The sequence below is a fragment of the Haliotis cracherodii genome, unplaced genomic scaffold (assembly GCF_022045235.1).
Source record: "Haliotis cracherodii isolate W230 unplaced genomic scaffold, xgHalCrac1.p SCAF_8, whole genome shotgun sequence".
NCBI classification, from domain to species: Eukaryota; Metazoa; Mollusca; class Gastropoda; order Lepetellida; family Haliotidae; genus Haliotis; species Haliotis cracherodii.
Window position 1 is genome coordinate 19,306,462 of NW_027266341.1, and position 26,522 is coordinate 19,332,983.

General features: G+C 38.9%; 2 protein-coding genes across 4 annotated transcripts; one reads left to right on the plus strand and one right to left on the minus strand.

Annotated features, from left to right (window-relative positions):
- Nucleotides 1–485: 485 nt before the first annotated feature.
- Nucleotides 486–11,859, minus strand: LOC139450234 (AN1-type zinc finger protein 2A-like). Of its 3 annotated transcripts, none has more exons than XM_071231909.1 (11): nucleotides 11,767–11,859; nucleotides 9,772–9,814; nucleotides 9,149–9,200; nucleotides 8,555–8,686; nucleotides 7,937–7,981; nucleotides 7,410–7,525; nucleotides 6,119–6,241; nucleotides 5,027–5,099; nucleotides 4,795–4,883; nucleotides 3,141–3,228; nucleotides 486–1,730 (listed from the first exon to the last, which is right to left on the minus strand). In XM_071231909.1, exons 1-11 carry the CDS (start codon nucleotides 11,819–11,821, stop codon nucleotides 1,692–1,694), a joined length of 855 nt encoding a protein of 284 aa, XP_071088010.1. In that variant the 5' UTR covers nucleotides 11,822–11,859; the 3' UTR covers nucleotides 486–1,691. The 3 variants fall into 3 exon arrangements, with proteins under 3 accessions (XP_071088010.1, XP_071088009.1, XP_071088013.1); XM_071231908.1 differs by having other exon boundaries at nucleotides 486–1,733; XM_071231912.1 differs by having other exon boundaries at nucleotides 486–1,790.
- Nucleotides 11,860–11,905: 46 nt separating this feature from the next.
- Nucleotides 11,906–25,852, plus strand: LOC139449406 (peptidyl-prolyl cis-trans isomerase D-like). The gene is made up of 11 exons (XM_071230776.1): nucleotides 11,906–11,992; nucleotides 14,708–14,848; nucleotides 17,467–17,573; nucleotides 18,121–18,309; nucleotides 19,714–19,836; nucleotides 20,519–20,634; nucleotides 21,554–21,646; nucleotides 22,380–22,437; nucleotides 22,976–23,062; nucleotides 24,452–24,494; nucleotides 24,793–25,852. The coding sequence occupies exons 1-11, from the start codon at nucleotides 11,932–11,934 to the stop codon at nucleotides 24,882–24,884; spliced, it is 1,110 nt and encodes a 369-aa protein (XP_071086877.1). The 5' UTR covers nucleotides 11,906–11,931; the 3' UTR covers nucleotides 24,885–25,852.
- The last annotated feature ends 670 nt before the right edge of the window (nucleotides 25,853–26,522 follow it).

The following is a 26,522-nucleotide window of genomic DNA, read 5'->3' on the forward strand; positions in this document are numbered from 1 at the left end:
CCTCAATCATTGCTCATGAGATGTTATACTGACAAGCCAACCGTTTGGTTTTGCCCCTTAATGCTGAGCTCCAGGGAAGGTAACAAGTACTATCTTTTAACATCTTTTGTTATGAGGAAGCCGGGGGATAAAACCACCGACCTCCCGCTCTCCGGACAGCTGCCCATCATCATGTGAAGGAGTGAGCGAGTGAGTTTGGTTTTATGCCACTAATAACAGTATTCCAGTTACATCATGGTATGTCAGCTTAATGTAATAAAAAAGCCTAAGGTGATGCAGGTCTCAGACATTTACCACTTTGCTGAACCTCATGAGCACAGGTATGGTAATGATAAACCTAGAAAATTTATCAAGGCGAATGAGGATTTGAACCCATGTCCCCATCAGATGAAGGAGACCATGCAAGCTGCTAAAGATGCAGAAAAATAGTACATCTGTTCATTGAGAAATACAAACTTTCAACTACATTTCAAATATATGTACACTTTATTGATATCACAGACATAAAACATTCAAATAAACATGGACACCACGAAATCAAACTTAACAATACTCTTCAACATATCCACGTTAATAATTTCCCCTCTGCTGAGAACCACACTGGATTTAAGACATGTTTCATAAATAACAATTTTCATGATTAAGTACAAGAATAGTTCAAACTAGAATATCGAAATTACATATAGTTGATTTTTATTTCAATACAATGACAGAAAATTTGAAGAAACATTTCAAAGAGTCCCACAATATTCTCCAAAAGACAATGGTAGAAAAGTACCGGTACATAAAATTGTTACAAAGAGTCAAAAATGCATAAATCATGGAATAAATAAATCAGAAAACCTTGATTGGAATATGATGATAAGTGTTAACAGTGCTCAACATACTGGAAGTGAGTTGCAATCAAGGAAGTATATGCATTTCTATCAAACTTGAGATTCACTGCAGGACAGGTCACGATATGGCTGAAATACTGCCGATGTAACTTTCAACATTAACTCCCTCTCAGTCACACACCAGATGGCCATAATTATTGAGTGGTCCTATGCAAATGTTGAATAGTATACTTTTATCAAGGTTCTGTCAACAGAACACAATCTGGCTACTCCATACTGAAAGCGCCACAATCAAAGCTTTGAATGGATAGAATACTACTCAAAAGAAGTTACGGACCACGCGATTCTTTCATATTGATATAGTTAATCTGAAATGGCATATCAGATTAAGTATAGCGGTGGTCCTTAACGTCTACTGAGTAGTATAGTTTCCGGTATATTCACCATGACACAATAACTGACAAGCCTGAACCTCATACATGCAAGTATGAAGACATTCAAAATATGATCAGAAAGTATTATTTCTAAAGATGTAAAGTGTAACATTGGACTAGTGTTAAAAAGATAAATGTCACTGTGACCCTCACTGTTGAGATGGTTGGAGAGGCTGTTCATGACAGTAAAACTTTCGGTATAAAATTCAACAATCTATATTTAAACATGACGAAATGAAACTGCAGAGAATGCAGGATAACAATCATTGCACACAATCTTTGAAAGTATTCCCCATTCCACAATACGCTTAATCCACCCTGGAAGAAACTATGGTATATTCCATGTCTTTATCTGGACAATACCATTCAGGCCACTAAGGTAGGATAGGTTGAATGCCAAGTCATTTCTTCATCATCTGTTTCAGGAAACTTCGCACATTGATTTTTCTTGCTGTTGATGCTGCTGCAATAGACGGAAACTCCGATCAGGACCATACACTCACGCTGACACTTTCACTGCCTACAAATTACAAGTTGACAAGGAAATAATAAATATAAATTTATAAACACCATGTTGTATATAGCAAATAAATCAAATGCCCCTACACCCCATAACAATCATGTTAGAAGAAAGTCTCGCCAAGCTGACACTGGCTCATTAACATGATCAATAAATAACCCAATATGACCTTTTTTGTTTCAGCAATATGGATCCCTGGCCACTTATTTCTGACATCTGGTCCACCATTTTCACAGACAATTTGTCTCTTGACAAAAGTATTCAGATAATTCTGGAGCTACAATAAGTTCACGAACTAATAATAACTTCAGAACAACAGTCAAATCCAAATACAACAATTTCTAATGGAACATTATCATGAAATTTGTGATTAAAAGGAACAATGTTTGTTTCCAATAATCAGCAAATGAAATTTGGCTTGTTGTGGGTGAAATGTTTCCCTTTATACCTGACTTGATCATGTTTCAATGTATCATGCATGAATGTCCCCATAGTTTCTCTCTCCCAGACCCTAGAGAACGAACAGAAAAAGGAGTCCAACTCAAGTCTAGGGTGATTGGGCAAGTCTAGATTGCCTCAGTTAACTTATTACTGGGACAATGACAGTCTAATGTCCCCAGTGTAGGGCTGGGACAACTCCAAATTTACCACCTGGGTTCTCACCCCCCTCTTACCCTACCCTACCCGGATACCGGCTGTAGGTCTTAATAGGTAGGTACAAATTGTCCGATTGGGAAAAGTTTGACCTTAGCTCTGGAAAAACGTGTTTAGATGTATGTATGCAACAATCTGTATACATACACTGAAGTTGACTGAAGTTTTATTTTCATTCAAACATATAAAAACCAGAAGGAATGGGCGAAGTAGTCAGGAAGAACTGCGAACATTAGTGACTTGTAGTTCAAACATAGGGTTTTCGATAAAACATTATATCGCGTGACAAACCACGGGTCTTGGTAATCCTGTGGGTACTCGGGTCCTAATCAGTACCCACCCGACCCGAGTACCCGAGTTACCCGTCCCAGCCCTACCCCACTGCCTATGCATGAGTGAGTGAGTTGGGTTTAACGCCGCTTTTAACAGTATTCCCGTTATATCACGACGTGTCAGCTTAATGTGGGAGGAAAGCCTGAAGTGATGCAGGTCTCAGACGTTTACCACTTCGGTGAAACCCACGAGCACGGGTATGGTGCTGACAAACCTAGAAACATAATTGAGGCGAACCGGGATTCGAACCCACAATCATCGGCTTCTGGCATGCCAAAGGGATGCAACTCTGCACAGCGAATCGCGGCGCCTTAGACGACTGGGCCACACGTGCCCCGCCACTGCCTATACAGCTGCACCTACCCTCCTCCTCTGATCCCTCATGGCCTCCTCCTCACTGGCAGCCAGGGCCTGGGCCAACAGCTGGTCTTCCTGCTCCTGGGCTGTCAGGCTGAAACAAACATAAACATGTACACATGTTTGTTGCTTACACCGTGCAGCGGGGCGTGGAGTCATCACACAGATGACATCCTTATCGTGTCAGCTTGCTGACAGGGTCAACCTCTTTGGTCATGTGGACATGACGTCCGACCTCTGATCAGTGGGTTCGTGGGTTCAAATCCCATCACAGAACTTGGAAATTTTATGGCCACTAACCAAGTCACCACTCCTCATCACCTGATCCACTAAATCGCCTCTTACGACCAGTGTTGGTACTATTCACTATCTTTGATGATGGAAATGTTTCCTTAACATGTATTTGAGTTTCCATGTAAGGTATATCACATCATTTATCATACATGTGTCATATCCTGTCACTAATATCGAGATAAGTATTGTATCACAATGATGTGTAACGTTACAGCCCTACTTATTACTGTGTCAAGGGTTAACCTGTTCGTAAAGCTCTCTATACTATCGCTGCCACCAGACACAGCTCCCCACTGGGCTGAGTGACTCTCAACAACTGAGTTATATTTACAAACATTAGATTAGAGTCTCCACCTAAATTATTTTGTTTGTCTATTGGCATGATTGGAATTTAAATTTCATTTCAGATATCATGTAATTAGTTTAGTAAGAATGAACAGGGAAGATGGGAGCTTCTCTGTTACTCTACAATCTTGAACCAATCTGATAAAACAAACAAATGTGAATTCATCTGCGAACAAGTAAGTCAGTTGTGAACCTTTTCCCAATTCATTATTATGACATTTCCACCGACGGACAGAAAAATATACATATAACAAATTTTGGGGTAGAGTGAAAATATTTAAGATTTCAGTACTGGCCACTTACACACTGGTGGCAGAGATGATACTGAGAGGGTAACACGGTGTCACACGCTGGGAAGGAGCTTGGTCAAGGGTATGACAAGGTCAGTGAACTTTTAACCATACTTTTGTATGACTAGGAACCATACACTGCCATCTGTATGCAATGCTCATGATCATGAAACAAACACTGACAGCTTAATGTGTGAGGAAAGCCCGAAGTGATGCAGGTCTCAGATGTTTACCACTTAAGTGAAACCCACGAGCACGTGTATGGTGCTGACAAACCTAGAAACACAATCGGGGCGAACCGGGATTTGAACCCACAATCATAGGTTTCTGGTGTGCCCAAGGGATGCAACTCTGCACAGCGAAATTGCAGCGCCTTAGACGACTGGGCCTTCCGTCATGACAGATTAACTATAGTAATGTGAAAGAATTTGGTGTACTCTTTTGAGTAGTATATATTACTTGCTCATGGTTATGGTAGACATATTTTAACGGCACCGGAACTGGTTTTTCTCAACTGGTTCAACTTACTCATCGATCATAATCTGATGAAGCAACTTATATCAAATAAAAGTGATGTGTTGAGTACAGCATGCAATCAAACAAACAGATCCATAAATCTGATCAATGTGTAACATTATGTGCTGATTGAACCGCCGTCATATAGCTGGAATATTGCTGAGTGCGGTGTTAAATAAATAACAAACCAAGCTGATTGAAATAAGGTCACCTACCCTTGTTTTTTGCCCTGCGCTGGTCGCGGTTGTGACTGACCTTCAGCCATAGACAATTGTATTGCACGGGCAAGAGCTTCATCCTCAGTCTGAAATCAAGACATAAAACATATATAGAGGTTGTCACTAGAACAATAATGATCTGGACAAATGGAATTATAAATTCATCAACAACCATGAAAATGAACAATTTCTGTATATATGTATCAACAAGCCCTCTCTAGCTACATACCATGCCAGCTGGCAATGTTGATGCTGCTGCTGTTGGTGGTGCAGCTTGTCTTTGCTGCCTCTCTCTACGCTCCCTGGAAAATTAAAAGTCTGGTGTGATAAAGGTGTGATCAAATGCATCTCAGCTTACATGACCTGGTGTATGGTCAATCATTAAGAAGAAGAAGAAGAAGGTTTGGTTTGGTTTGGTTTGGTTTGGTTTGGTTTGGTTTGTTGTTTTAAGCCTCCCTCAGCAATATTCCAGCTATATGATGGTGGTCTGTAAATAATCGAGTCTGGACCAGACAATCCACTGATTGATATCATGAGCATCGATCCACGTAACTGGGATCGATGACATGCATCAACCAAGTCAGCGAGCCTGACCACCCGGTCCCGTTAGTCGCCTTTTGTGACAAGCATAGTCGCCTTTTACAGCAAGCATAGGTTGCTGAAGACCTATTCTACCCCGGAATCTTCATGGGTCTATATATATCATGATGTTTACACAACACTATTAGTGGGATGAATGTACAAAGATAACAATATGATGATGATTCTACCCCGGAATCTTCACAGGTCAAGAAGAAGAAGAAGAAGAAGAATGACTTGGTGTAAGGACCCCTTATACATACTGTGAAACACACCATACACATGGTGACATGTGAAACATTAGAAACTGCAAGCTTTGCTTGATTCTTCCATCAACTACCATATCATCCTCCTCCTCTTGTTTAATATATAACTGCCATTAGTCCACAAGAGAAGTGTAAGTGAGTGAGTGGGGTTTACACTGCTGTTAGCAATATTCCAGAAGCATGGTTTAAAGGTGGAAGAAAACTTAGCATTATGTTAATGGCAATATACTGCAATATGCATCACAATTCAACCTAAGTATCGCATTATACTGCAGTACACATGTGAAACACAGCCCTCGTCATTTCTCATGTCTACTGTTGCTACCTATTCAATGCATGTGGTTTTGAAGATGAAAAATACTGATGCTTCTTTTTGACAATTCTGACAAGTGTCCCAACTGGACAAGTCATGTAATGACAAAGTTGGTGGTTATGCCCTGCTCCACCAGGCCATGAGAGAGATGTGAGTGAGTCACCTGTCCAGCCCCCTGCCGAAGGAGGTCAGTGTTGTCTGTTGTGGCTGTTTGCGGGGTTTCTGAGATGTGGAGCTGCCAGATGAAGAACCTGCATTGGTTTTCCTCCTAAAGAGAGCTGCGACACTGCAAAGTCAAAGAAGATCCATGACATACACGACATCCTTTATCATAATTATATACACTTCGTCCAAGACAAGGCTCTGTGCACAAGCCCCTCCCTGTAGGACAGTAGCATTTGACGACAAGAACAATCTCTACAGTACATCGATGATATACACTACATCTATGGTATACACCACATCCATAATCATGATTATATACACTTCGTCCAAGACAAGGCTCTGTGCACAAGCCCCACCGGTAGGACAGTAGCATCTGACGACAAGAACAATCTCTACAGTACATCGATGATATACACTACATCTATGGTATACACCACATCCATAATCATGATTATATATATACACTTCGTCCAAGACAAGGCTCTGTGCACAAGCCCCACCGGTAGGACAGTAGCATCTGACGACAAGAACACTCACTACAGTACATCGATGATATACACTACATCTATGGTATACACCACATCCATAATCATGATTATATACACTTCGTCCAAGACAAGGCTCTGTGCACAAGCCCCACCGGTAGGACAGTAGCATTTGACGACTAGAACAATCTCTACAGTACATGGATGATATACACTCCGTCTATGGTATACACCACATCCATAATCATGATTATATACACTTTGTCCAAGACAAGGCTCTGTGCACAAGCCCCACCGGTAGGACAGTAGCATCTGACGACAAGAACAATCTCTACAGTACATCGATGATATACACTACGTCTATGGTATACACCACATCCATAATCATGATTATATACACTTCGTCCAAGACTAGGCTCTTAGTATTTGATGAGAACACTCACTACAGTACATGGATGATATACAAAGTGTACATCGTGGATGTCACAAAGGAAAGATACCACTCACATTCGATATTGCCATCACAACCTCAAAGCCTAGCATAATCATGAAATATGAAATAGTGCTACCATGGCTACAACAACCTTAAGGTGAAGCACATCTCATCATGAACTCTTGTAGTTTCATCATAGCTCGTTGCCTGCTTCAAACACTTCATCTTACAGGGTAAACTGATGCACTCAAATACTACCTTCCCAACAAATGTCGAACTGCACACATTACTTTCAGTTTTAACAACTCATCCCCCTACAAACCTGATTCCTCTTAAACATGATGCTGGGCATGGCTTCCTGAGGTACTCACCCTGTATTTGACATCCCTTGACCGGTGTTCTCAAATCCCTGACACTTGTGGTCAGTTTCGTGGCGGTGACGGAAACAGAAGTTTTGATGACACTTGTCACACTTAACTGGCACAAGCTGTAACATCGGTATTATTGCACATGAAAAGCACATACATGTATTAAAAATAAATTCAGTATAGAGGACTTTCAACAATGTTCAGGTAGATCTTTGCATTAACATGCTTAAAATTTAAGTGAACAAAAATGAAATATCTATAGTTAAATATTACTAAAGTTTAAAATTTAAGTGAACAAAAATGAAATATCTATAGTTAAATATTACTAAAGTTTACAAGCACACAAAACTCCAAATATTGAACTTAACTGCACCTCTCCTACAGGTATAAAAAGTGTTCAAGTTCGAAAAGAATCCACTTGGTAGTTTTCAAGTTATAGGTCGCACAAAAAAATGTCCTTGGAAGGACAGACGGATGGAATTCCTTGGTATAACTATATACCCCAGCCCTTCAATATGTTGAACACTTACCTCTTTCTGCTTGCAGCCCTTGAAGGTACACTTATTAGTATAGATCTGAAATTTAGAGAGACAAACATGATAAACATGAAAAAAAGATTAACAAAAACAAAATATACCACATGTGGTACGATGGATGTTTTCACAATCTTGATAATCAGTATAATCTGGAGCCAGTGTGTCGATTAATATTCTATTCAGCAATATTCAAGCCATATGATGACGACCTGTAAATATTTTATTCTAATCCAGTGACTGATATCGTGAGAAATATCAGTGCCTTGTGAAGACATTGATGTCACACAATAAACCAAGTTGCAGAATATGAGCACCTGATCCATTATGTCATCTCTAGGCTTACAACCGACATAGGATGCTGGGAACCAAGTCTAACCTGGAATTCCCACAGGTTGGGCAGAGTGAGTGAGTGAGTGGGAGTGAGTGAGTGAGTGGGAGTGAGTGAGTGAGTGAGTGAGTGAGTGAGAGTGATTCGAACCCACGATCACAGGTTTCTGGCGTGTCCAAGGGACGCAACTCTGCACAGCGAATCGCGGCGCCTTAGACGGCTAGGCACCAGTGCCCCCGGGCAATGAAGTGAACATATAAGCAGAGTGACTCAGTGATGTGTACCTTTCTTCTCTGTTTGGCAAGATCTGAGGAGCAGTCATTGTCTATGTGGCGACTCACAACAGCATCGGGGAGGTCACCTTTCTTCACCGATATGGCCTCATTGCATAGTGGACAGACAGGAACTTGATTGTCCTGCAAAGTGGTACATGCAAAACATAGGATTAGCTTTGAACATCATGAACACATGAAAGGTCACTTGTACATATTTACTACATACCACATTATGCATATACCATTGTATACATGACATAACTAAACCAAAAATATCCTGATATTTAACTTTTCACCACAAACACTTACAAGGTATAGTTTACGGTTTTACTGAACTTGCAAAACTGATGCTATACAACTATGGACCAAAAATCAAAATTATCAGCTGAGTATGACAAGGATGAAGAATTGACACATTAACGACAACAAAACAAGAAATGGGTAGAACATGCAGAAATTGTCAAAGTCTTGTTCGACCATCATGTTATCAGGCCTCTGTTCCACAAAACGAACTTAGCACTACAACTACAGTATACCAATGTTAACGTAGGGGAGTTCTGATTGCCTTAGCTAAGATCCCTTTATCCCCAGGTTATGCCATACCTTCTTGTATGATTCTGTACAACTGTGAGTGTCATACTTGATATGATCCCGACTGAAAACATCAAAAAGAAAAACACGATGATGGGTTTGTACAAGTGTCAGGAGGTGGACCATGTTTCATAACACATTAAAAACAACTTGTCACAGTATCAATACACTAGGCAGCGTTAGAAATTGGCACTAGTTCTGTGGTTTTTGCCAAACTGCCCAATTGTTAAGGTATCATAAAGACTAGTAGAAAGTTGCCATTTTTAAGGGTTTTGTTATATGTTATCATTATAAGGACCCGTTGACTAGAACTGTAAGTTTCAACCGCTGTTGAAAGGCGTATTGTGACACTCCTGACATACAAACACAAGGTCTGGAACCACTTGACAGGTCCTTTCAAGTTCAGGGCATGCAAGAGGAGGGTAGAGAAAAAATTATAACATACCCTATAAAATTGGAGGATTGCTATACTGGCAATGAAACAAAATTGACTCTTTATCCTCAGTTCAAATATTCATAACGTGGGATTTTCCTCTTTATCATGATAATACACTATTTTCACATTTTTGCATCTTTTGAGTACCAGTATATATTTTAAGAGGGTGGCAAATAATATTATGATTATGGTAACTTACCAAAAGATGTTTGAACAGGCATCACATTTCATAGGAAGAAAATCTGCAGAAGAATGAATTTGTTATTGAAACAGGAATTATTCATGTTAACATAGCTAAGGGAAATGAACATCTAGTGATCCACAAATGGGCCCAGAGACTGTAACCATTATGTAATGGCGGGACAGTAGTCTACTACCAAACTGCCACCTTGTTTCTATGTAATTACTGTAATTGATTATTTTTAGGAAGATCACATAGGACACGAGATGCACAACAGAGGCATATCAAATGATGAGTATGCAGTGCAACATAGCTAACTCGAATGGTACCATCAGGAATAACCTATCATTGAGATGAGAGAATTGTTCCTGTAAATATGCAATAGAGATGTTTCAAACAAGGTCTTCCAACTAACAGGGTCCAGACTAAAGATATTTCACATGGAACCTGTCTAAACTGGACTTTGTGGTACAGACAATGACACGCAATCAACCAAGACACTGAGTCTGACCACCTGATGTATTATAATACCTGTAATGACCAGCCTAGGTTGATGGGAACCAATTCTAACCCAGAATCCCTACAAGGTTCATAAAAACCCACTTATCATGACTGCTGGCCCAAGATGCCATTGCAGTATTTGAAATTTAATTTAATTTGTGGGTCCTTGAGAATTATGACATGGATCCCTTAACTTCAAACGCTGCATTGTCACAATTAGTGTACTAATACTCACTGCTTATGAATAAAAATATATGCAAATTTTTATATACCAGATAGGAAATGACACATTTGACTCAGTAGTAATTTCAGATTCATGTGCTATTTTGTCATCAAACTCAAAAATATATGTCACCATTCTCTTCATCACATAATATATCACTTTGTAAACATTGTTACACATTGTTTCAGAGCTCCAGATAACTTTTTGAGCAATTGAGTTTTTACTCGAAGGTTTCTATTTTAATTGGGTCATTACATTTTTCATTGGGTAACCAATATTTTTCCCCTCATCTATTCATCATTCTGTTGGGTTTTTCCTCAAATGAGTTAGCATTTTGAGATTTAAAAAAAATGACATTATGTTTTAGATGTATATAACGGTTCTAAATATAGGCTTGACTCAGAAAGTAAATTAGCTCATAATTGTGTTTCGGAAATTAGCTCCATTGTACGCATGCTAAAAAAGCTTCATTGGGTATTTACGTGTGCTGTTTTTAAACAATTGGGTTTTCCATTTAATGCATGCGTTTCAGTACGCAAGTTAATTGCAAGTAATTGGGTTTTGAATAGTTTTGGGGGTATGTTACACAAATACTCAGCTTACCTGTAGCTCTGTTGTATGTTGATGAGAACTGCTCACCGAAAATGTGAGGGGAACATGTGAAAAGTCAATCCTGATTAGGGAGAGTGTCAATTACATGGTAAAACGATCCTCTGTCGCACAATTTCAGTCCAGAATCCAGAGTGAAGGAAGTCTGGATTAGGCAGATTAAACTTTATGAAAAATTATTTCAGTAAATCTGGACCGGTGTTGACAGAAATCAAGATTAGTCAGAGTCCTGTTTATACAATTTCGACATTAGGTTTATAAGCTACAGAAAATGAACTAGATCTAGTTTGGTCAAACAATGGAGAGGATATCATTTAGGCTGCTAAAACAGCCTAGATCATCAGTGATCGCAATCACTATGATATCACATATTGACAAAAACACGTCTGTGTGATTAACAGTTAATGAATAGAATAAAAAGAAAATTAACTATTCTATATCATCATAATTATATAGAATAAACAATTTGACGAATCACACATTTCTATGACACTCCATTCACGCATGAACTTCAGAAGTCATTTGTCAACTGACAGTGACAACTCTGGGAAGTACAAATTCCGATTTCGAGGACAAAAACGTTGTTGACAAATATATTTAGTTCCCATTTAGGTAAACGCTGGAATTAAGGAAGTTTAATGACATATTTGTATTTCTAAATGGACCAAAAACACACATACCCAGTTGTTTACAACTCGACTCAAAGCAATTCTTTCCTAAACTGGGAAACTCCATCCTTATGCTTCGTCTAGAAATATGACTGTGCACTTCAAGAGATCTGTCAGCTTTTATATACAACCTAACGTCACTTCCGTAATACAGCCTCGGTTTGATTCTGCGGCAGCATGGCGTCGGAAGATGGGAATCCCCGAGTTTTCTTTGACATTGCGGTCGACGGCGATTCCAGTGAGTCGCGTTGTCACGTGATGCTTCTGGTGTATTTTTGCTGTATGAATAGGGTGCATTGTGCGATGAAGCTTTCAATCACAATTTGTAAATTATCGTATGAACATGGATATAACACCACAGTACATAACTGGTTGACGGGTCTTCATAGTCTAAAAATAGCTCTGTGGAACTTGCTAGAGGAATCTAGCCTGCATGACGAGCACCCAGTCACCTGTAACAGTTGGCTATGCATGACTATGACAATTTTGTAAATGTTTCTAAGTTATTTATAGCCTATTTTACATTTTGGTACAATCAAAAGGTCTAGATCATTTTGTACACTTTCACTTTCTTACAACATGTACAATAGAAATGGGGAAATGTAGATGCTACATCAATCGATCAACATTTGTTTATCTATTGAATTAATTGTAATAATCGAAGTTATAATATTAATCAAGACAAGTTTATTGGAAAAAAAATAAATATATGCTATTAACATGATTAAGTAGTACCGAACAGGAATGGAAATTGAATGAATATGCCTCCAACAATGTCCAACAAGTAGCTGCTCCATTATTAATACTGATTGGGTCGTTGAAGGCACAGGTATACTCGGACCCCGTGGTACCGCGGCATTCATGGTATCGCGGCATTTGTGATTTCCGGTAGTTTACGCGGGACGCACCTCTTAGCGGCTGTCTATTAATGCAAATCAGTAACCAGGAAGTGCTTCGTAAACAATTTCAATTTCCTCGGAATGCTCCGTCTGCTGTAAGTAAGGAGTTATTAACACATTGATTCTTACTACTGGCATCTTTTTAATATTGCCTTACCGCCATCTGTCAATGAACAACGATATAACCCGCAGTTTCCCAAGTAAATTTTCTCCATCGACCTGAACTAGATCATCTGCATATTCATTGTAACGGAAGTTACATCGTCCACACATATTTTTTTTCGCTCTTTGGCCATAATCTATTAGGAGATCATAAGGACCATAATGCCATACTTAGAAATACGTTCTTCACTAGTAGCCAAATGATAAATAGTACTAAATACATACTTTTGGCATACCAGGAGTGCTTTTTATATATTTATTGCTAACTTTTAACATATTTCCATATTTTTGACAAATTATTGTCATCCAATTTATTTATTTTAAATCTTAAAATATCATTTCTGATATTTTGTTGTTGATTTTTTAAAATATTTTGGTCTTACGTAAATATGTATTGAATACCTATTACTGATAAAACATTCAGAATTTTACTTGTGCTGTCTTTGCACTTGTATGGACAAATCAGTGAAGTCTGACATCATCATACTTAGTGGTTGGTGGAGTTATGTCCTGTTTCTGTCCAATTTGGACCTCCATACACAACTTTTCCATGTACCGCGATATGATGGCGTTCTCTCCCTTGTCAAACAGAGCACGAGGCCCGGCTTTTACTCGACGCTACTAATGTAAATAATGAACTTTTATCAGTAAAATATTCATACTGAGATAAAATAAATGACCTCAGATATAGAGAACATGAATAATCATAAAGGTTTGTGAGTGCATTTTGTTCCGTTTAGCGTACATTACAAGTACTGCGATACCCCGAGGTTGAAGGCTTCTACTGATATGTATACCAGGTACATTTCTGTATGCAGATTGTGCCCTAGCCGAAATCAGAATACAGAAAGGTACTCTAAGATGAGTCCATTCTGCCACATGCTATACTGAGCAATGCACGTAACCGGTTCCTTCGTACGCTTACGTATACGACACATCCTGGATGCCAAACCGTGGTAAAATTCAACATGGCAGTATGTGTATATTTTTCTCTCAGTATTTCCTTTCCATAAATGGATCGGTCATATTGTGTGCCATAGAAAAAAACAAGCAAATACAGTTACGTGCATACATTACTAAAAAAAATCCACGATTCACTGCATTATCCAGCATGTACCGATGGGGTACATATCTGTAGTACCTGTGCTGACAAAGATCGTCTCAGCTCAAATAGCTTGTCCATAGTCAAAGTGTATTTGTGCAGAATAGTCCTGGTAATCTGTTTTAGCCATAGTACCAAGAAGCCTGACCAATCACAATAAAAATAGCTGAGTTTTTAAGGTTTTTGGAAAGATAGCATTAAATCCTGTAAAATTATTACCATCATTAGCCTAGTGTTGGAGGGATGCATAGCTATATATCATGGCTGGGACAGGCAACTCGGGTCGGGTTGGTTCTGAATAAGACCCAGGTACCCACATGACTACCCGGACCTGTGGTTAATCACGTGATATATCATTTAATGAGAAAAATACACTTCTACAACTTAAAGTCGCTAATGTTTGTCTATCTTGCTGACTATACACGCATTCCTTCGATCTGACATTTATATGTTTTGAGTAAAGATACAGCTTCAGTCAACTTCAGTGTATGCATGACCAGATTGTTTTATAGATGTACCTAAATACTTTTTGCCATGAGTCCGGTAAAACAATTCCTAATCGCACATTTTGTACCCAACTCTTGACGCTACAGTGGGTGTCCGGGTAGGGTCGGGTATAGGTGGTCGGATACCCGGGTAGTAAATTTGGACTCGTCCCAGTCCTACTACATGTATTAGTGATAGATGTCGGATAATAACAGTGGATCATTCCTTAGCTAGGATTTTGCAGCAAGGTTGATTAACTTTCCTGGTAAATTCACGAAAAGGGTATGTCAATCTTCTTTTTCAGTTGGCAAGGTGGTGTTTGAACTATTCAAGGACAAATTACCAAAAACAGCTGAGAACTTCAGAGCCTTATGTACAGGTGAAAAAGGAGTGGGAGAAACCACGGGAAAGCCTCTACACTTTAAAGGATGTCCATTTCACAGAAGTAGGTCCTGCTTGATACTGGTACCGACTTTAACAATGTTTAAAATTAGATATTTCACTCTGGTACTATATCTCTTTTTATCTGATTTGATCATAATAAAGTTAATGAGACTGATGTCTTTCATGTCAAATTAATTTGCAAAGATATAATTATAATGATTGTTGCTGTCAGTGATAATTGAAATAACATTACAATGTGTCAAGTATCATTATACCCCTGTTTTGAAAAACATTCTGTGTTACCATGATTACATTGTCAAGGACCCGTGAAGATTCGGGTAGAGAATAGGTCTTCAGTAACCCATGCTTGCCGTACAAGGCGACTATGCTTGTCGTAACAGACGACTTACGAAATCGGGTGGTCAGGCTAGCTGACTTGGTTCATGCATGTCATCGTATTTCATTTGCATTGACCGATGCTCATGATGTCAATCACTGGATTGTCTAGTCCAGACTCGATTATTTACAGACCACCGTCATATAGCATATTGCTGAGTGGTGCATTAAACAACAAGCAAACATTGTCAAAATATATAATTTTATTATCTTGATCATGTTGATTGTAAGATGATTTCCAAAGACTATTAACAGTTATATTTTTATTTATGTTTTTGTTTTCCTAGTATACATGGTCATGGTAATATGAGAAGTAAGTTATCTCAAATAGCAAAACAAACGTAAACTATGTAAGTGCAAAGTAAATTTTGTTTGTATTTAACACAGAACTCATCAATATTCTCACTATATGGCTGCAGGCTGTAAATAATCAAGTCATTCGTTATTGATTTTATGAGCTTTGCTCAACACCTTCAAGGCACCCTGACACACAATCAACCAAATCACTTGGCCATCACATCCATTAAGTCCAGGCCGCCATCATCATGATCATACAGCAGCAGTATCGTCACGATATGTCTGAAATATTGCTGATGTGACGTAAAGCATAAACTCATTCATTACAGCAGTAATATCATCACGATATGGCTGAAATATTGTGGATGTGACGTAAAGCATAAACTCACTCATTACAGCAGCAGTATCGTCACAATATGGCTGAAATATTGCTTATGTGACGTAAAGCATAAACTCACTCATTACAGCAGCAATATCATCACGATATGGCTGAAATATTGCTGATGTGACGTAAAGCATAAACTCACTCATTACAGCAGCAGTATCGTCACGATATGGCTGAAATATTACTGATGTGACGTAAAGCATAAACTCATTCATTACAGCAGCATTATCGTCACGATATGGCTGAAATATTACTGATGTGACGTAAAGCATAAACTCACTCATTACAGCAGCGGTATCATCACGATATGGCTGAAATATTACTGATGTGACGTAAAGCATAAACTCATTCATTACAGCAGCATTATCGTCACGATATGGCTGAAATATTGCTGATGTGACGTAAAGCATAAACTCATTCATTACAGCAGCATTATCGTCACGATATGGCTGAAATATTGCTGATGTGACGTAAAGCATAAACTCACTCATTACAGCAGCAGTATCATCACGATATGGCTGAAATATTGCTGATGTGACGTAAAGCATAAACTCACTCATTACAGCAGCAATATCATCACGATATGGCTGAAATATTGCTGATGTGACGTAAAGCATAAACTCATTCATTACAGCAGCATTATCGTCACAATATGGCTGAAATATTGCTGATGTGACGTAAAGCATAAACTCACTCATTACAGCAGCAGTATCATCACGATATGGCTGAAATATTGCTGATGTGACGTAAAGCATAAATTCATTCATTACAGCAGCATTATCGTCACGATATGGCTGAAATATTGCTGATGTGACGTAAAGCATAAACTCACTCATTACAGCAGCAATATCATCACGATATGGCTGAAATATTGCTGATGTGACGTAAAGCATAAACTCATTCATTACAGCAGCATTATCATCACGATATGGCTGAAATATTGCTGATGTGACGTAAAGCATAAACTCATTCATTACAGCAGCATTATCGTCACAATATGGCTGAAATATTGCTGATGTGACGTAAAGCATAAACTCACTCATTACAGCAGCAATATCGTCACGATATGGCTGAAATATTGCTGATGTGACGTAAAGCATAAATTCACTCATTACAGCAGCAGTATCATCACGATATGGCTGAAATATTGCTGATGTGACGTAAAGCATAAACTCATTCATTACAGCAGCAATATCGTCACGATATGGCTGAAATATTGCTGATGTGACGTAAAGCATAAACTCACTCATTACAGCAGCAATATCATCACGATATGGCTGAAATATTGCTGATGTGACGTAAAGCATAAACTCACTCATTACAGCAGCAATATCATCACGATATGGCTGAAATATTGCTGATGTGACGTAAAGCATAAACTCACTCATTACAGCAGCAATATCATCACGATATGGCTGAAATATTGCTGATGTGACATAAAGCATAAACTCACTCATTACAGCAGCAATATTGCTCAGTGCAGCATTAATTAACAAAGAAAGAAAGTTGCATCATACAAGAAGTGTCATTTAGTTTTAACAGTCATACTTACATGAAATCTGTGTTATGGAGGCTTTTCTAAGATTTCATGCTGTTTTCAGTAATCAAGGATTTCATGATCCAAGGGGGGGATTTCTCCAACCAAAATGGCACCGGTGGGGAAAGCATCTATGGAGCTAAGTTTGATGATGAAGGATTTCCCTATAAGGTATTGATTTAACATATTTTCTAATTTTCATCTTTATTTTTTTCGAATACCAACCTTTCCCAGAATATCACATGTTTAGCTCCTTACTATTTGTTAATCAGTTTTGACATAAAAGGAAAAGTGTTTATATCAAGGTATGTAAATCATGTAAATAGTTCTGAGGCTGTTCGGAACATATTGGTGAGGTCATTGATAGGCTTTTACCATGTTCACAGTTGAACATCCCGTGAAGATTCCAGGTTAAAATAGGTCTTCAGCAAACCATGCTTGTCTCAAGAGGCGACGAACGTGATCGGGTGATCAGGCTCGTTGCTGACTTAGTTAATATGTGTCATCGTATCACAATTTTGTAGATTGATGCACATGATGTCAATCACTGGATTATCTGGTCCAGACTATTATTTCTATATACATGTAGCTGGAATATTGCTGAGTGTGTCGTTAAACCCACAAACAAACACAGTTTAAAGTTGTTCAGTAATATGGCAGTTAAATTATTGTATAAAATATTATTTATATTTAACCTTTGTAACAATTGTTTCTGCAGCATGATATCCCAGGTTTACTCAGCATGGCCAACAGCGGACCCAACACCAATGGGTCTCAGTTCTTCATCACGACAGTGCCCACACCACACCTTGACGATAAGCATGTCGTGTTCGGTAAAGTCATCAGCGGGATGGGTATCGTGAGTGAGCTGGAGAATGTGGAGAAAGATGGGGAGAGACCTATACAGGTTGGTTGATGATGATGATGATGATGATGATGATGATGATGATGACAAGAAGTTTGTGTCATATCGATGCAAATTGTCACTAGCCAGCTTTGTTTGTGACTCGTATGTTATGATTTTTATGAATACAGTTGTTGATGAATACCTTAGTTACACATAGGCGGTGAGGTAGCCTAGTGGTTAAAGTGTTTGCTAGTCACGCCAAAGACGCGCGTTTGAATTCTCAAATGGATACAATTTGTGTGGGGGTGGCCCAGTTGTCTAAGGCGCCTCAATTTCGCTGTGCAGAGTTGCGTCATTTGGGCACGCCAGAAACCAATGATTGTGGGTTCAAATCCCAGTTCGCCCCGATTATGTTTCTAGATTTGTCAGCACCATACCCGTGCTCGTGGGTTTCACCGAAGTGGTAAATGTCTGAGACCTGCATCACTTCGGGCTTTCCTCCCACATTAAGCTGACACGCCGTGATATAACTGGAATATTATTAAAAGCAGTGTTAAACCTGACTGACTGACTGACTCACTCACTCACTCACTCACTCACTCACTCACTCCGGAAGCATATTCCGGGTGTTCCCTGCTATGATATTGCTGGAATATTGCTCAAAACGGCATAAAACCAAATACAGTTACTTAATTACACACAAACATGGGCAGTGTCTCAACACAAGTCAGTGATTACAACCAAGACTTGTAATGAGTACCAAGTAGTGGAGCATAGTTCCCTTTTGCATGTTAAAAAGTACAGAAAAAAGTCAAGATTTTTGGGATGTCACATGTTATCAGGGAATTATCTGGACCTGCTCTGACACCAAATCTGCAGCAAATGTCTATAAAAATTCCCATATTTGAATAAGATTTTCCAATTCCCGATAATATATACATGATATACTGGCTTTGTGGAGGTAGCTTGTATTCCAATGGTAACAGGACCAGTAAAGCGGAGTAGGTAATAATGCTTAGTTTTATGTTAGTGCATTGAATGCAATCTCAAATTACAATGTTACAATACCTTTGAAGTTAAGAAAAGAATAACGTTCTGGGCGGCACTAGGTTTAGAATAAGCTGTATTACTATCCAGGTTAGAGGTTACGTTGCAGGCCTGTGTGTGAGCTTGTCATGCCTATATAGCAGATGTCTTGTCTTGTCTTGTCTTGTCTTGTCTTGTCTTGTCTTGTCTTGTCTTGTCTTGTCTTGTCTTGTCTTGTCTTGTCTTGGTGTCAATCACTGGATTTTCTGGTGCAGGCGCGATTATTTACATATCGTTTTTATATGATGGAATATTACTGAGAGTAGTGTTAAACAGCGTTAAATATGAACTGTTTTGTTAAAAATGACTTTTTCCACGAAGTAACTAAAACGTTTTATTTATCGATCATCTGTTAATTCTGAATACCCCTGATTTCAGGAATGCGTAATCTCCGACTGCGGGGAGCTTCAACCAGGGGAGGACTTCGAGAAAGCTAAAGACGATGGAACAGGGGACACATATGCTGACTTCCCCATAGATGCTGGCCTGGACTTCTCTCTGGTAGGAGAAACAGGCATTGCTAGAGTTGCTGCATACAGAGTACTTAGTATGTTTTATTTGTCAGTAAGTCCCCCCCCTACTCCCCTACCCCCAAAGAAGATGTGTGCATTTCAGGTTTCCCCACCAAACCGAATCTGGAACCACCCCCAACCCCACCCGCATCTCCAACCCCACCCACATCTCCAACCCCACCCATATCTCCAACCCCACCCACTTCCCCAACCCCACCCACATCTCAAACCCCACCCACATCTCAAACCCCACCCACATCCCAAACCCCACCCACATCCCAAACCCCACCCACACCTCCAACCCCACCCACATCCTAAACCCCACCCACATCTCAAACCCCACCCGCATCCCAAACCCCACCCGCATCCCAAACCCCACCCGCATCCCAAACCCCATCCGCATTCCAAACCCCACCCACATCCCAAACCTATCAAGATCTGAGTAGTGTATACAGAAAAATCTTCAAAACTTAAGTAATTTCAACTGTGGGATGTTGGATACCAAGCAATCTTTTTTTAAATAGGACTTGTGCACGCCAGAAACCTAAGAGTGTGGTTTTATATCCCGGTTCCAATTATGTTTCTAGGTTTGTCAGCAGCATGCCTGTGCTTGAATGTGGTAATTTTTATGGCTATGTTGTGATGCTGAAATTGTTTTTTTCATGTTACAGAAAGACAACAAGGAGAAAATCATAGTTATTGCTCTTGATATCAAGAAGATTGGAAACACATTGTTTAAGGAACAAAAATTTTCCAAGGCCAAAAGGAAGTACAGGAAAGCTTTAAGGTGAGGAGCAGGTTATCAGAAATGCAGTACTACTTAAAATTATCTCAATCGAGGATTCCTCATTAGACTATGCTTATACACATCTGAAACAGATTGTGTGACTTGGGTGGGTGATCACTACTGACAGATTTGGTTTCTTCTAATCCTGGTGGGGGAGGCAGTGGTGTAGCCTAGTGGTTAAAGCGTTCGTTCGTCGTGCCGAAGACCCAGGTTTGATTCCCTACATGGGCACAATATGTGAAGCCCATTTTTGGTGTCCCCCGTCGTGATAATGCTGGAATATTGCTAAAAGCGGCGTAAAACCATACTCACTCACTCACTCACTCACTCACTCACTCACTCACTCTAATCCTGGGTAGGGACACGGGTGGCCCAGACGTCTAAGGCGCCGCCATTTGATGTGCAGAGTTGCGTCCCTTGGGCACACCAGGTTCTTGAATCCCGGTTCGCCCTGATTATGTTTCTAGGTTTGTCAGCACCATACCCGTGCTCGTGGCTTTCACAGAACTGGTAAATGTCTGAGACCTGCATCACTTCAGGCTTTCCTCCCACATTAAACTGACACGCTGTGATATAACTGGAATACTGTTTAAAGCGGTGTTAAATCCCTGTATCAATCTCTGGACTGTAGTATGGTCTCAATTACTTAAAGTCATATGCATATAGCCGGAATATTGCCATGTGTGGAGTTAAACAGCAAACAAACATTACATAACTAAATACTGTTCCAAGCGTCATTAAACATCAAACCTCTACCTATTGAATTACAGACATGCATGATACATCCCTCCTAGCCTTGAAGTCAGGTTTCTGGACAAAAGTCGAACTGTCCCTCAAACATTGTCTTGATACAGTTGTTTAGACACCTTGATCCCAGGTATCATTGTTTCTAAGTCCAGTCCCTATTTTGCCATTGAAGGTATCTACACACGATGAGTAATCAGATGTCGCTACCTGATCAAGAAGAAGAAGACATTGGTCGCACACATATTCTACCATTTTTTCTTAATCTGTAAGTATCTCAACAACAAACTTTAAGTGCATTGTGTATGTTGTGACAGTCAGAAGTTGTTTCTATTTTCTTCAGTCAGAAGTTAAATATGTTTGCCCTCTGATGATAACAGACCTTTTGGTTAGAGTGGTATATATAAAACATTGGTACATTCGGAGTGTAAAGATTGTATTTGCTAAACATGGTGTTAGACTTCTATGATTGTTTATTCTAATCTATTTATCCATTCAGTACATGTTAAGTCACTCGTCGAGTTAAGATGCAGTCTCACAGTTATAAGATTTACTTCTGGATTGAGGGGGCACGGGTGGCCCAGTCGTCCAAGGCGCCGCGATTCGCTGTGCAGAGTTGCGTCCCTTGGGCACGCCAGAAACCTATGATTGTGGGTTCGAATCCCGGTTCGCCCCCATTATGTTTCTAGGTTTGTCAGCACCAAACCAGTGCTCGTGGGTTTCACCGAAGTGGTAAACGTCTGAGACCTGCATCACTTCGTGCTTTCCTCCCACATTAAGCTGACACGCCGCGATATAACTGGAATACTATTAAAAGCGGCGTTAAACCCAACTCACTCACTACTTCTGGATTGACAAGACATGAAACATAGCCCTACATTTTGCATCCTTTCACTCTAATAGCGTTATATGTACATAGTAATGCAATCAAAAGTATTAGACAGTCATACGATCAGTTTTTGTGTTAATAAAATTAATTTCCCCTTTGTCTTTATTTTCAGAGCAGCATGTAATTTGAAATTAAGTGAATATGAAGAGGCATTTGAAAATTGTCACGAAGTAAGTTCTTGAATTATCATGAATATTTCATGTCATTTGCTATTAATGATAATAAATGAATAATATATGAGACATTTTTGTAACGCTCCATCCAGACTTTTGCTCAAAAGTGCTCTTGCTCATAGGCTGTTAGAAACCGAGGAGTTTTGAGCTGGGATCTGAAAGTGTTCAGTTTTTCAATGTTCCTCATCTCAATGGAGAGTTCCTCAGAAAGGGTCTGACTTTCTGAAATGCTCTGTCACCGTCACCGGTCTTGGTTGGAACATATCTCAGCATCATATGTATAAAACATGTTTATCTTGTTTTATCCATGAGAATTAAGTACCATAAATAGGATTCTGAAAGATACCTTCATCAAATGTGAGACGAAAATTGAAACTAAAAGTTTGTATTCTAAAGAATAGTACAGGTTGCCTGCATGACTAGTTGTTAAAGTCCTTGTTGGTTTTAGGAAATTTCAAATTATTGACATGAACATTAAATTTTTTCTTGTAAAGAGTTGTTAACTTCATCCCTATTTTGTTTCTATTGTGTTCAGGTATTGGAGAAAGAACCTACAAATGCTAAAGCTTTATTCAGAAGAGCTCAGGCCCAAAATGCACTTAAGAACTGGGATGATGCTATTGTGAGTACATAGTGTACAAGGAAGTGTTGTCTAACAATCTCATTAAAATCAGACCTTAGTTCTCGCTATCGCCAAACAAGGATCTGAAGACATCTCATTAGGGGTCGCGTCAGAACGACCTTTCATCCGACCAATCAGAGCGTCGCTTACCAGATTATGAAAGTGAATGTCGGAATGTGATTTCTAATCATGCAACCTCGATAATTTTAACACGGGGTATTCCGAACAATAGTTACGGGTTTAACGACTGAATCCATACAATCTAGACAATCTATTAGCCATTCCAGAATGTTCTTTTGTTCAGGTTTCAAATTTGTAATCGAGAACTTGTCAAAATATGTTTCGAACATAGTTGCCAATTTGAAATTAGTGCCTTAAAGCACGAGAAAGCTGCCTCCTGATTGGTCATTCCATTGGTTTGTCAAAGTTCGCACAAGGTCTGTCTGACGTGACCCATAATGGAATGTCCTCGGATCTTTGTTTAGCGGTAGCGAGAACTAAGATCTGATTTTAATGAGATTGGGTTGTCTAACGTTGTCACGGGGCAGAATGACACAGTATCCAATGTGTGTCAATGGCAGTAAGGTCCGTGGGGTGACTGGGTGAGACGTTCAGTCCCCTGCATCCCATGCTTGTTGTAAGAGGCGTCTAAATGGTGCGGATGTTCAGGCTTGGGGATTTGATTGATGCATGTCATTGTACCCCATAGACATGGATAGATGCTCATGATATCAATCACATGACAGTGGTAGAAACATGCTAATTCTATAGCCCTTGCCAAACTGTCCAATACTTGGGTATCATAAGGACTAGTAGAAATTTACATTTTTTTAGGGTTTTGCTATTTGGTGTCATTATAAGGACTAGTGGACAAAAAATGTTAGTTTCTAGCGCTGCTGGATTGTCTGGTGCAGAATTGATTATTTACAGGTCACCGTCGTATAACTGGAATACTGCTCAGAGCAGCGTTTAACAATAAACAATTTTACTGACATCACTGATGTAAAATAATCTAGGGGCAGTTACAGTTAGGGGCCATTTAGCATTGTTATTTTTTAACTCTGGCTTTCATATTAATGTGATTAGAAAACATCTAACTACAAAAATGGGCAAAATAGTGACATTTTTTTTGCTATCAGTTGTGGATTTTCAGAGAATTTATTGTAGACATTGTATAATTTTTCATTCCTACCTTGGTACAAATAATCATAATTAATAATCTGAAATGATCTTGATTCACTCATTCTTATTGTGCTTAGTGTCTTAGAAATATGTACAGCTTGTTGGATGATTTAGTTGTGTGGTATTTTTATTCAAAGATCTGCTGTTTGCTAATTTGTATTGTCAGTTAAAAATACCTATCCACCTGACTGTATGCTTGTGTTTCAGATCGACCTTGAAGCAGCCTTAAAATCTCAACCTGAAGATAAAGGTCAGCATACAATCAAATAATCATTGATAATAACTGCATTTATGAACTTGGAGGATAGAATTTCAGCCTTGCCATATGCAAATTACAAATATATTTACTTTTTAGAACTACTCAAGGCTTGAAAAAGAAAAACCTTGTTTATCTTTTTATAAATTTTTAATTTTTTTTTAAATATCTTCCTAAAATGTTAAAAAATGTGATTGAATGATAATGATCATATATTAATTCAGGCTAGTGTGAAGCATCATGAAATGGACACTGAATTGTTTGTTTACTGTGTTATTCTGATGTTCATTAGGCATAATGAGAGAACTTCAGAAGACACGAAAGATGAAAGGAGATTACAAGAACCAACAAAGGAAAGCATATTCCAAGATGTTTGCCTCCTGAAGTCCATGACACCAATACAATACAATATTCATAAATGGCCTCAGCTCAGTATTTGAAGTCGGCATCAGTACACGTTTGTTTGAAATGGATGTTTACTATTTTAAAGCAACACTCATATAAACAGTTGCCCTACAAACATCATCACAATCCGCCAGCTTTGATGGAGAAACTTTATGTTAACAACAGTTGTCATTCAAACAGTATATGTACCATCTTCGCTTGGATGGGCATCCAAGGTTGGATAGACAAAGATTACCAGTATGAAATTGATATACCAAGACCCTGGTGTTTTCAGATGTGACATATCATCTATGAAACGCATGACTTCATGATTAAATTGAAAATAGAATTACTTTTCCATGTTTGTATTGATTGCTGATGTTTTCTTTTAAATAAACCAAGAGTTCTGTTTCAAAATCTAATGCAAATATTTAGGTTGTGCATTGTATCTCTCAGGGATTCTGGGTTAGAGCCATCTTCCCGAGGCAAGGGAGTTAACTGTCTATAAAAGTCAAGTTTCCACCTTTGCTGATTTAGGCTGGAATTATGGAGTTATATTATCCCTATGTGTAGTCCAATCAAAATCGTTTAGCGAAAGGACGTACTGCCATGCAGATTTTGATCAATTGCAGGATTTGCAAAGCATGTGTACCTCCCATCTCAGCATCAACAGATATTTTCCACATCTTTCAAAATGTTTTTAATCAAGGTGCTGTCGTTATTTAATGTACCTTGGAAAGTAAGATCCGTTTTATCACAATATAGATTTTGATTTTCCATCAGACAGCAGTAAAACTAACATTTTTAGTCTACTTGTCCTTATAATGATGACAAAGAGGAAAACCCTTTAAAAATGGCAAATTTCTACTAGTCCTTAACTGTTAGGCACTTTTGCAAGGACTACAGGACTAATGCCAATTTCTTACGCTGCATCAGATCGTCTTGACTGGGCACTGCCATTTTGTTAAAAGCAAGTAATATGAGTGGTGGAATCTGATTGGTCGATAGGACGGACTTAGAAGGGACATAACTCGTATTAGCAAATGGTGGCACAAGATCCAGCCTAGTTCAGCATGGGTGGAAACTGGACTTTTACAGTCAGTTAACTCTTCTCGGGAATATGGGTTTGAGTAGGTTCCTAGCCACCTGTGCTGGTGGACTAACTAAATTATGTTGATAAGTGTGTCATTATTCCTGGTGACATGGATAGTTGTTCATAATATGATTAGTTTTGTCTAGACTTTATTATCAACATGCAGACGTCCTATAGTTGGTTCAGTGTTAAACAACAAAAACCCAAAGCAAAGGTATATACATGTTATATCTCTATGTTGATATTTGCGGTACCCTAGCTTCAGTTTGGGTACCTGTTAAAAAATTTGTACTCATCCCAGCCCTAGTCACTATGTAAGGTGGTAAGATACATATCAGATGGGTTTAAAGCTCACAATACATTCACAGAGCTCAATACTTGTGATGCTGTGGAGATCTATTTCATTGTCAAAATTTAAGATTTGTCTTATATGGAAGTATTGGTTTGGATCAAGAATTCCATTATTAGTGAGCAAAATGGCAAAATATGTATAACACATGTTTACTTAACCAAAGAATGAAATATATGATGTCAGTAATGCCATA

Bases quoted from the DNA above. Each gene is read 5' to 3' on its own strand.
- LOC139450234 (XM_071231908.1), bottom strand. From the start codon at position 11,821: ATGGAGTTTCCCAGTTTAGGAAAGAATTGCTTTGAGTCGAGTTGTAAA. The intron at 9,201-9,771 runs GTAAGTTACCAT...TGATGTTTTCAG, and splicing joins GCCTGTTCAAACATCTTTTG to TCGGGATCATATCAAGTATG. The intron at 7,526-7,936 runs GTAAGTGTTCAA...CCGATGTTACAG, and splicing joins AGGGCTGCAAGCAGAAAGAG to CTTGTGCCAGTTAAGTGTGA.
- LOC139449406 (XM_071230776.1), top strand. From the start codon at position 11,932: ATGGCGTCGGAAGATGGGAATCCCCGAGTTTTCTTTGACATTGCGGTC. The intron at 19,837-20,518 runs GTAGGAGAAACA...TTCATGTTACAG, and splicing joins CTGGCCTGGACTTCTCTCTG to AAAGACAACAAGGAGAAAAT. The intron at 23,063-24,451 runs GTGAGTACATAG...CTTGTGTTTCAG, and splicing joins AGAACTGGGATGATGCTATT to ATCGACCTTGAAGCAGCCTT.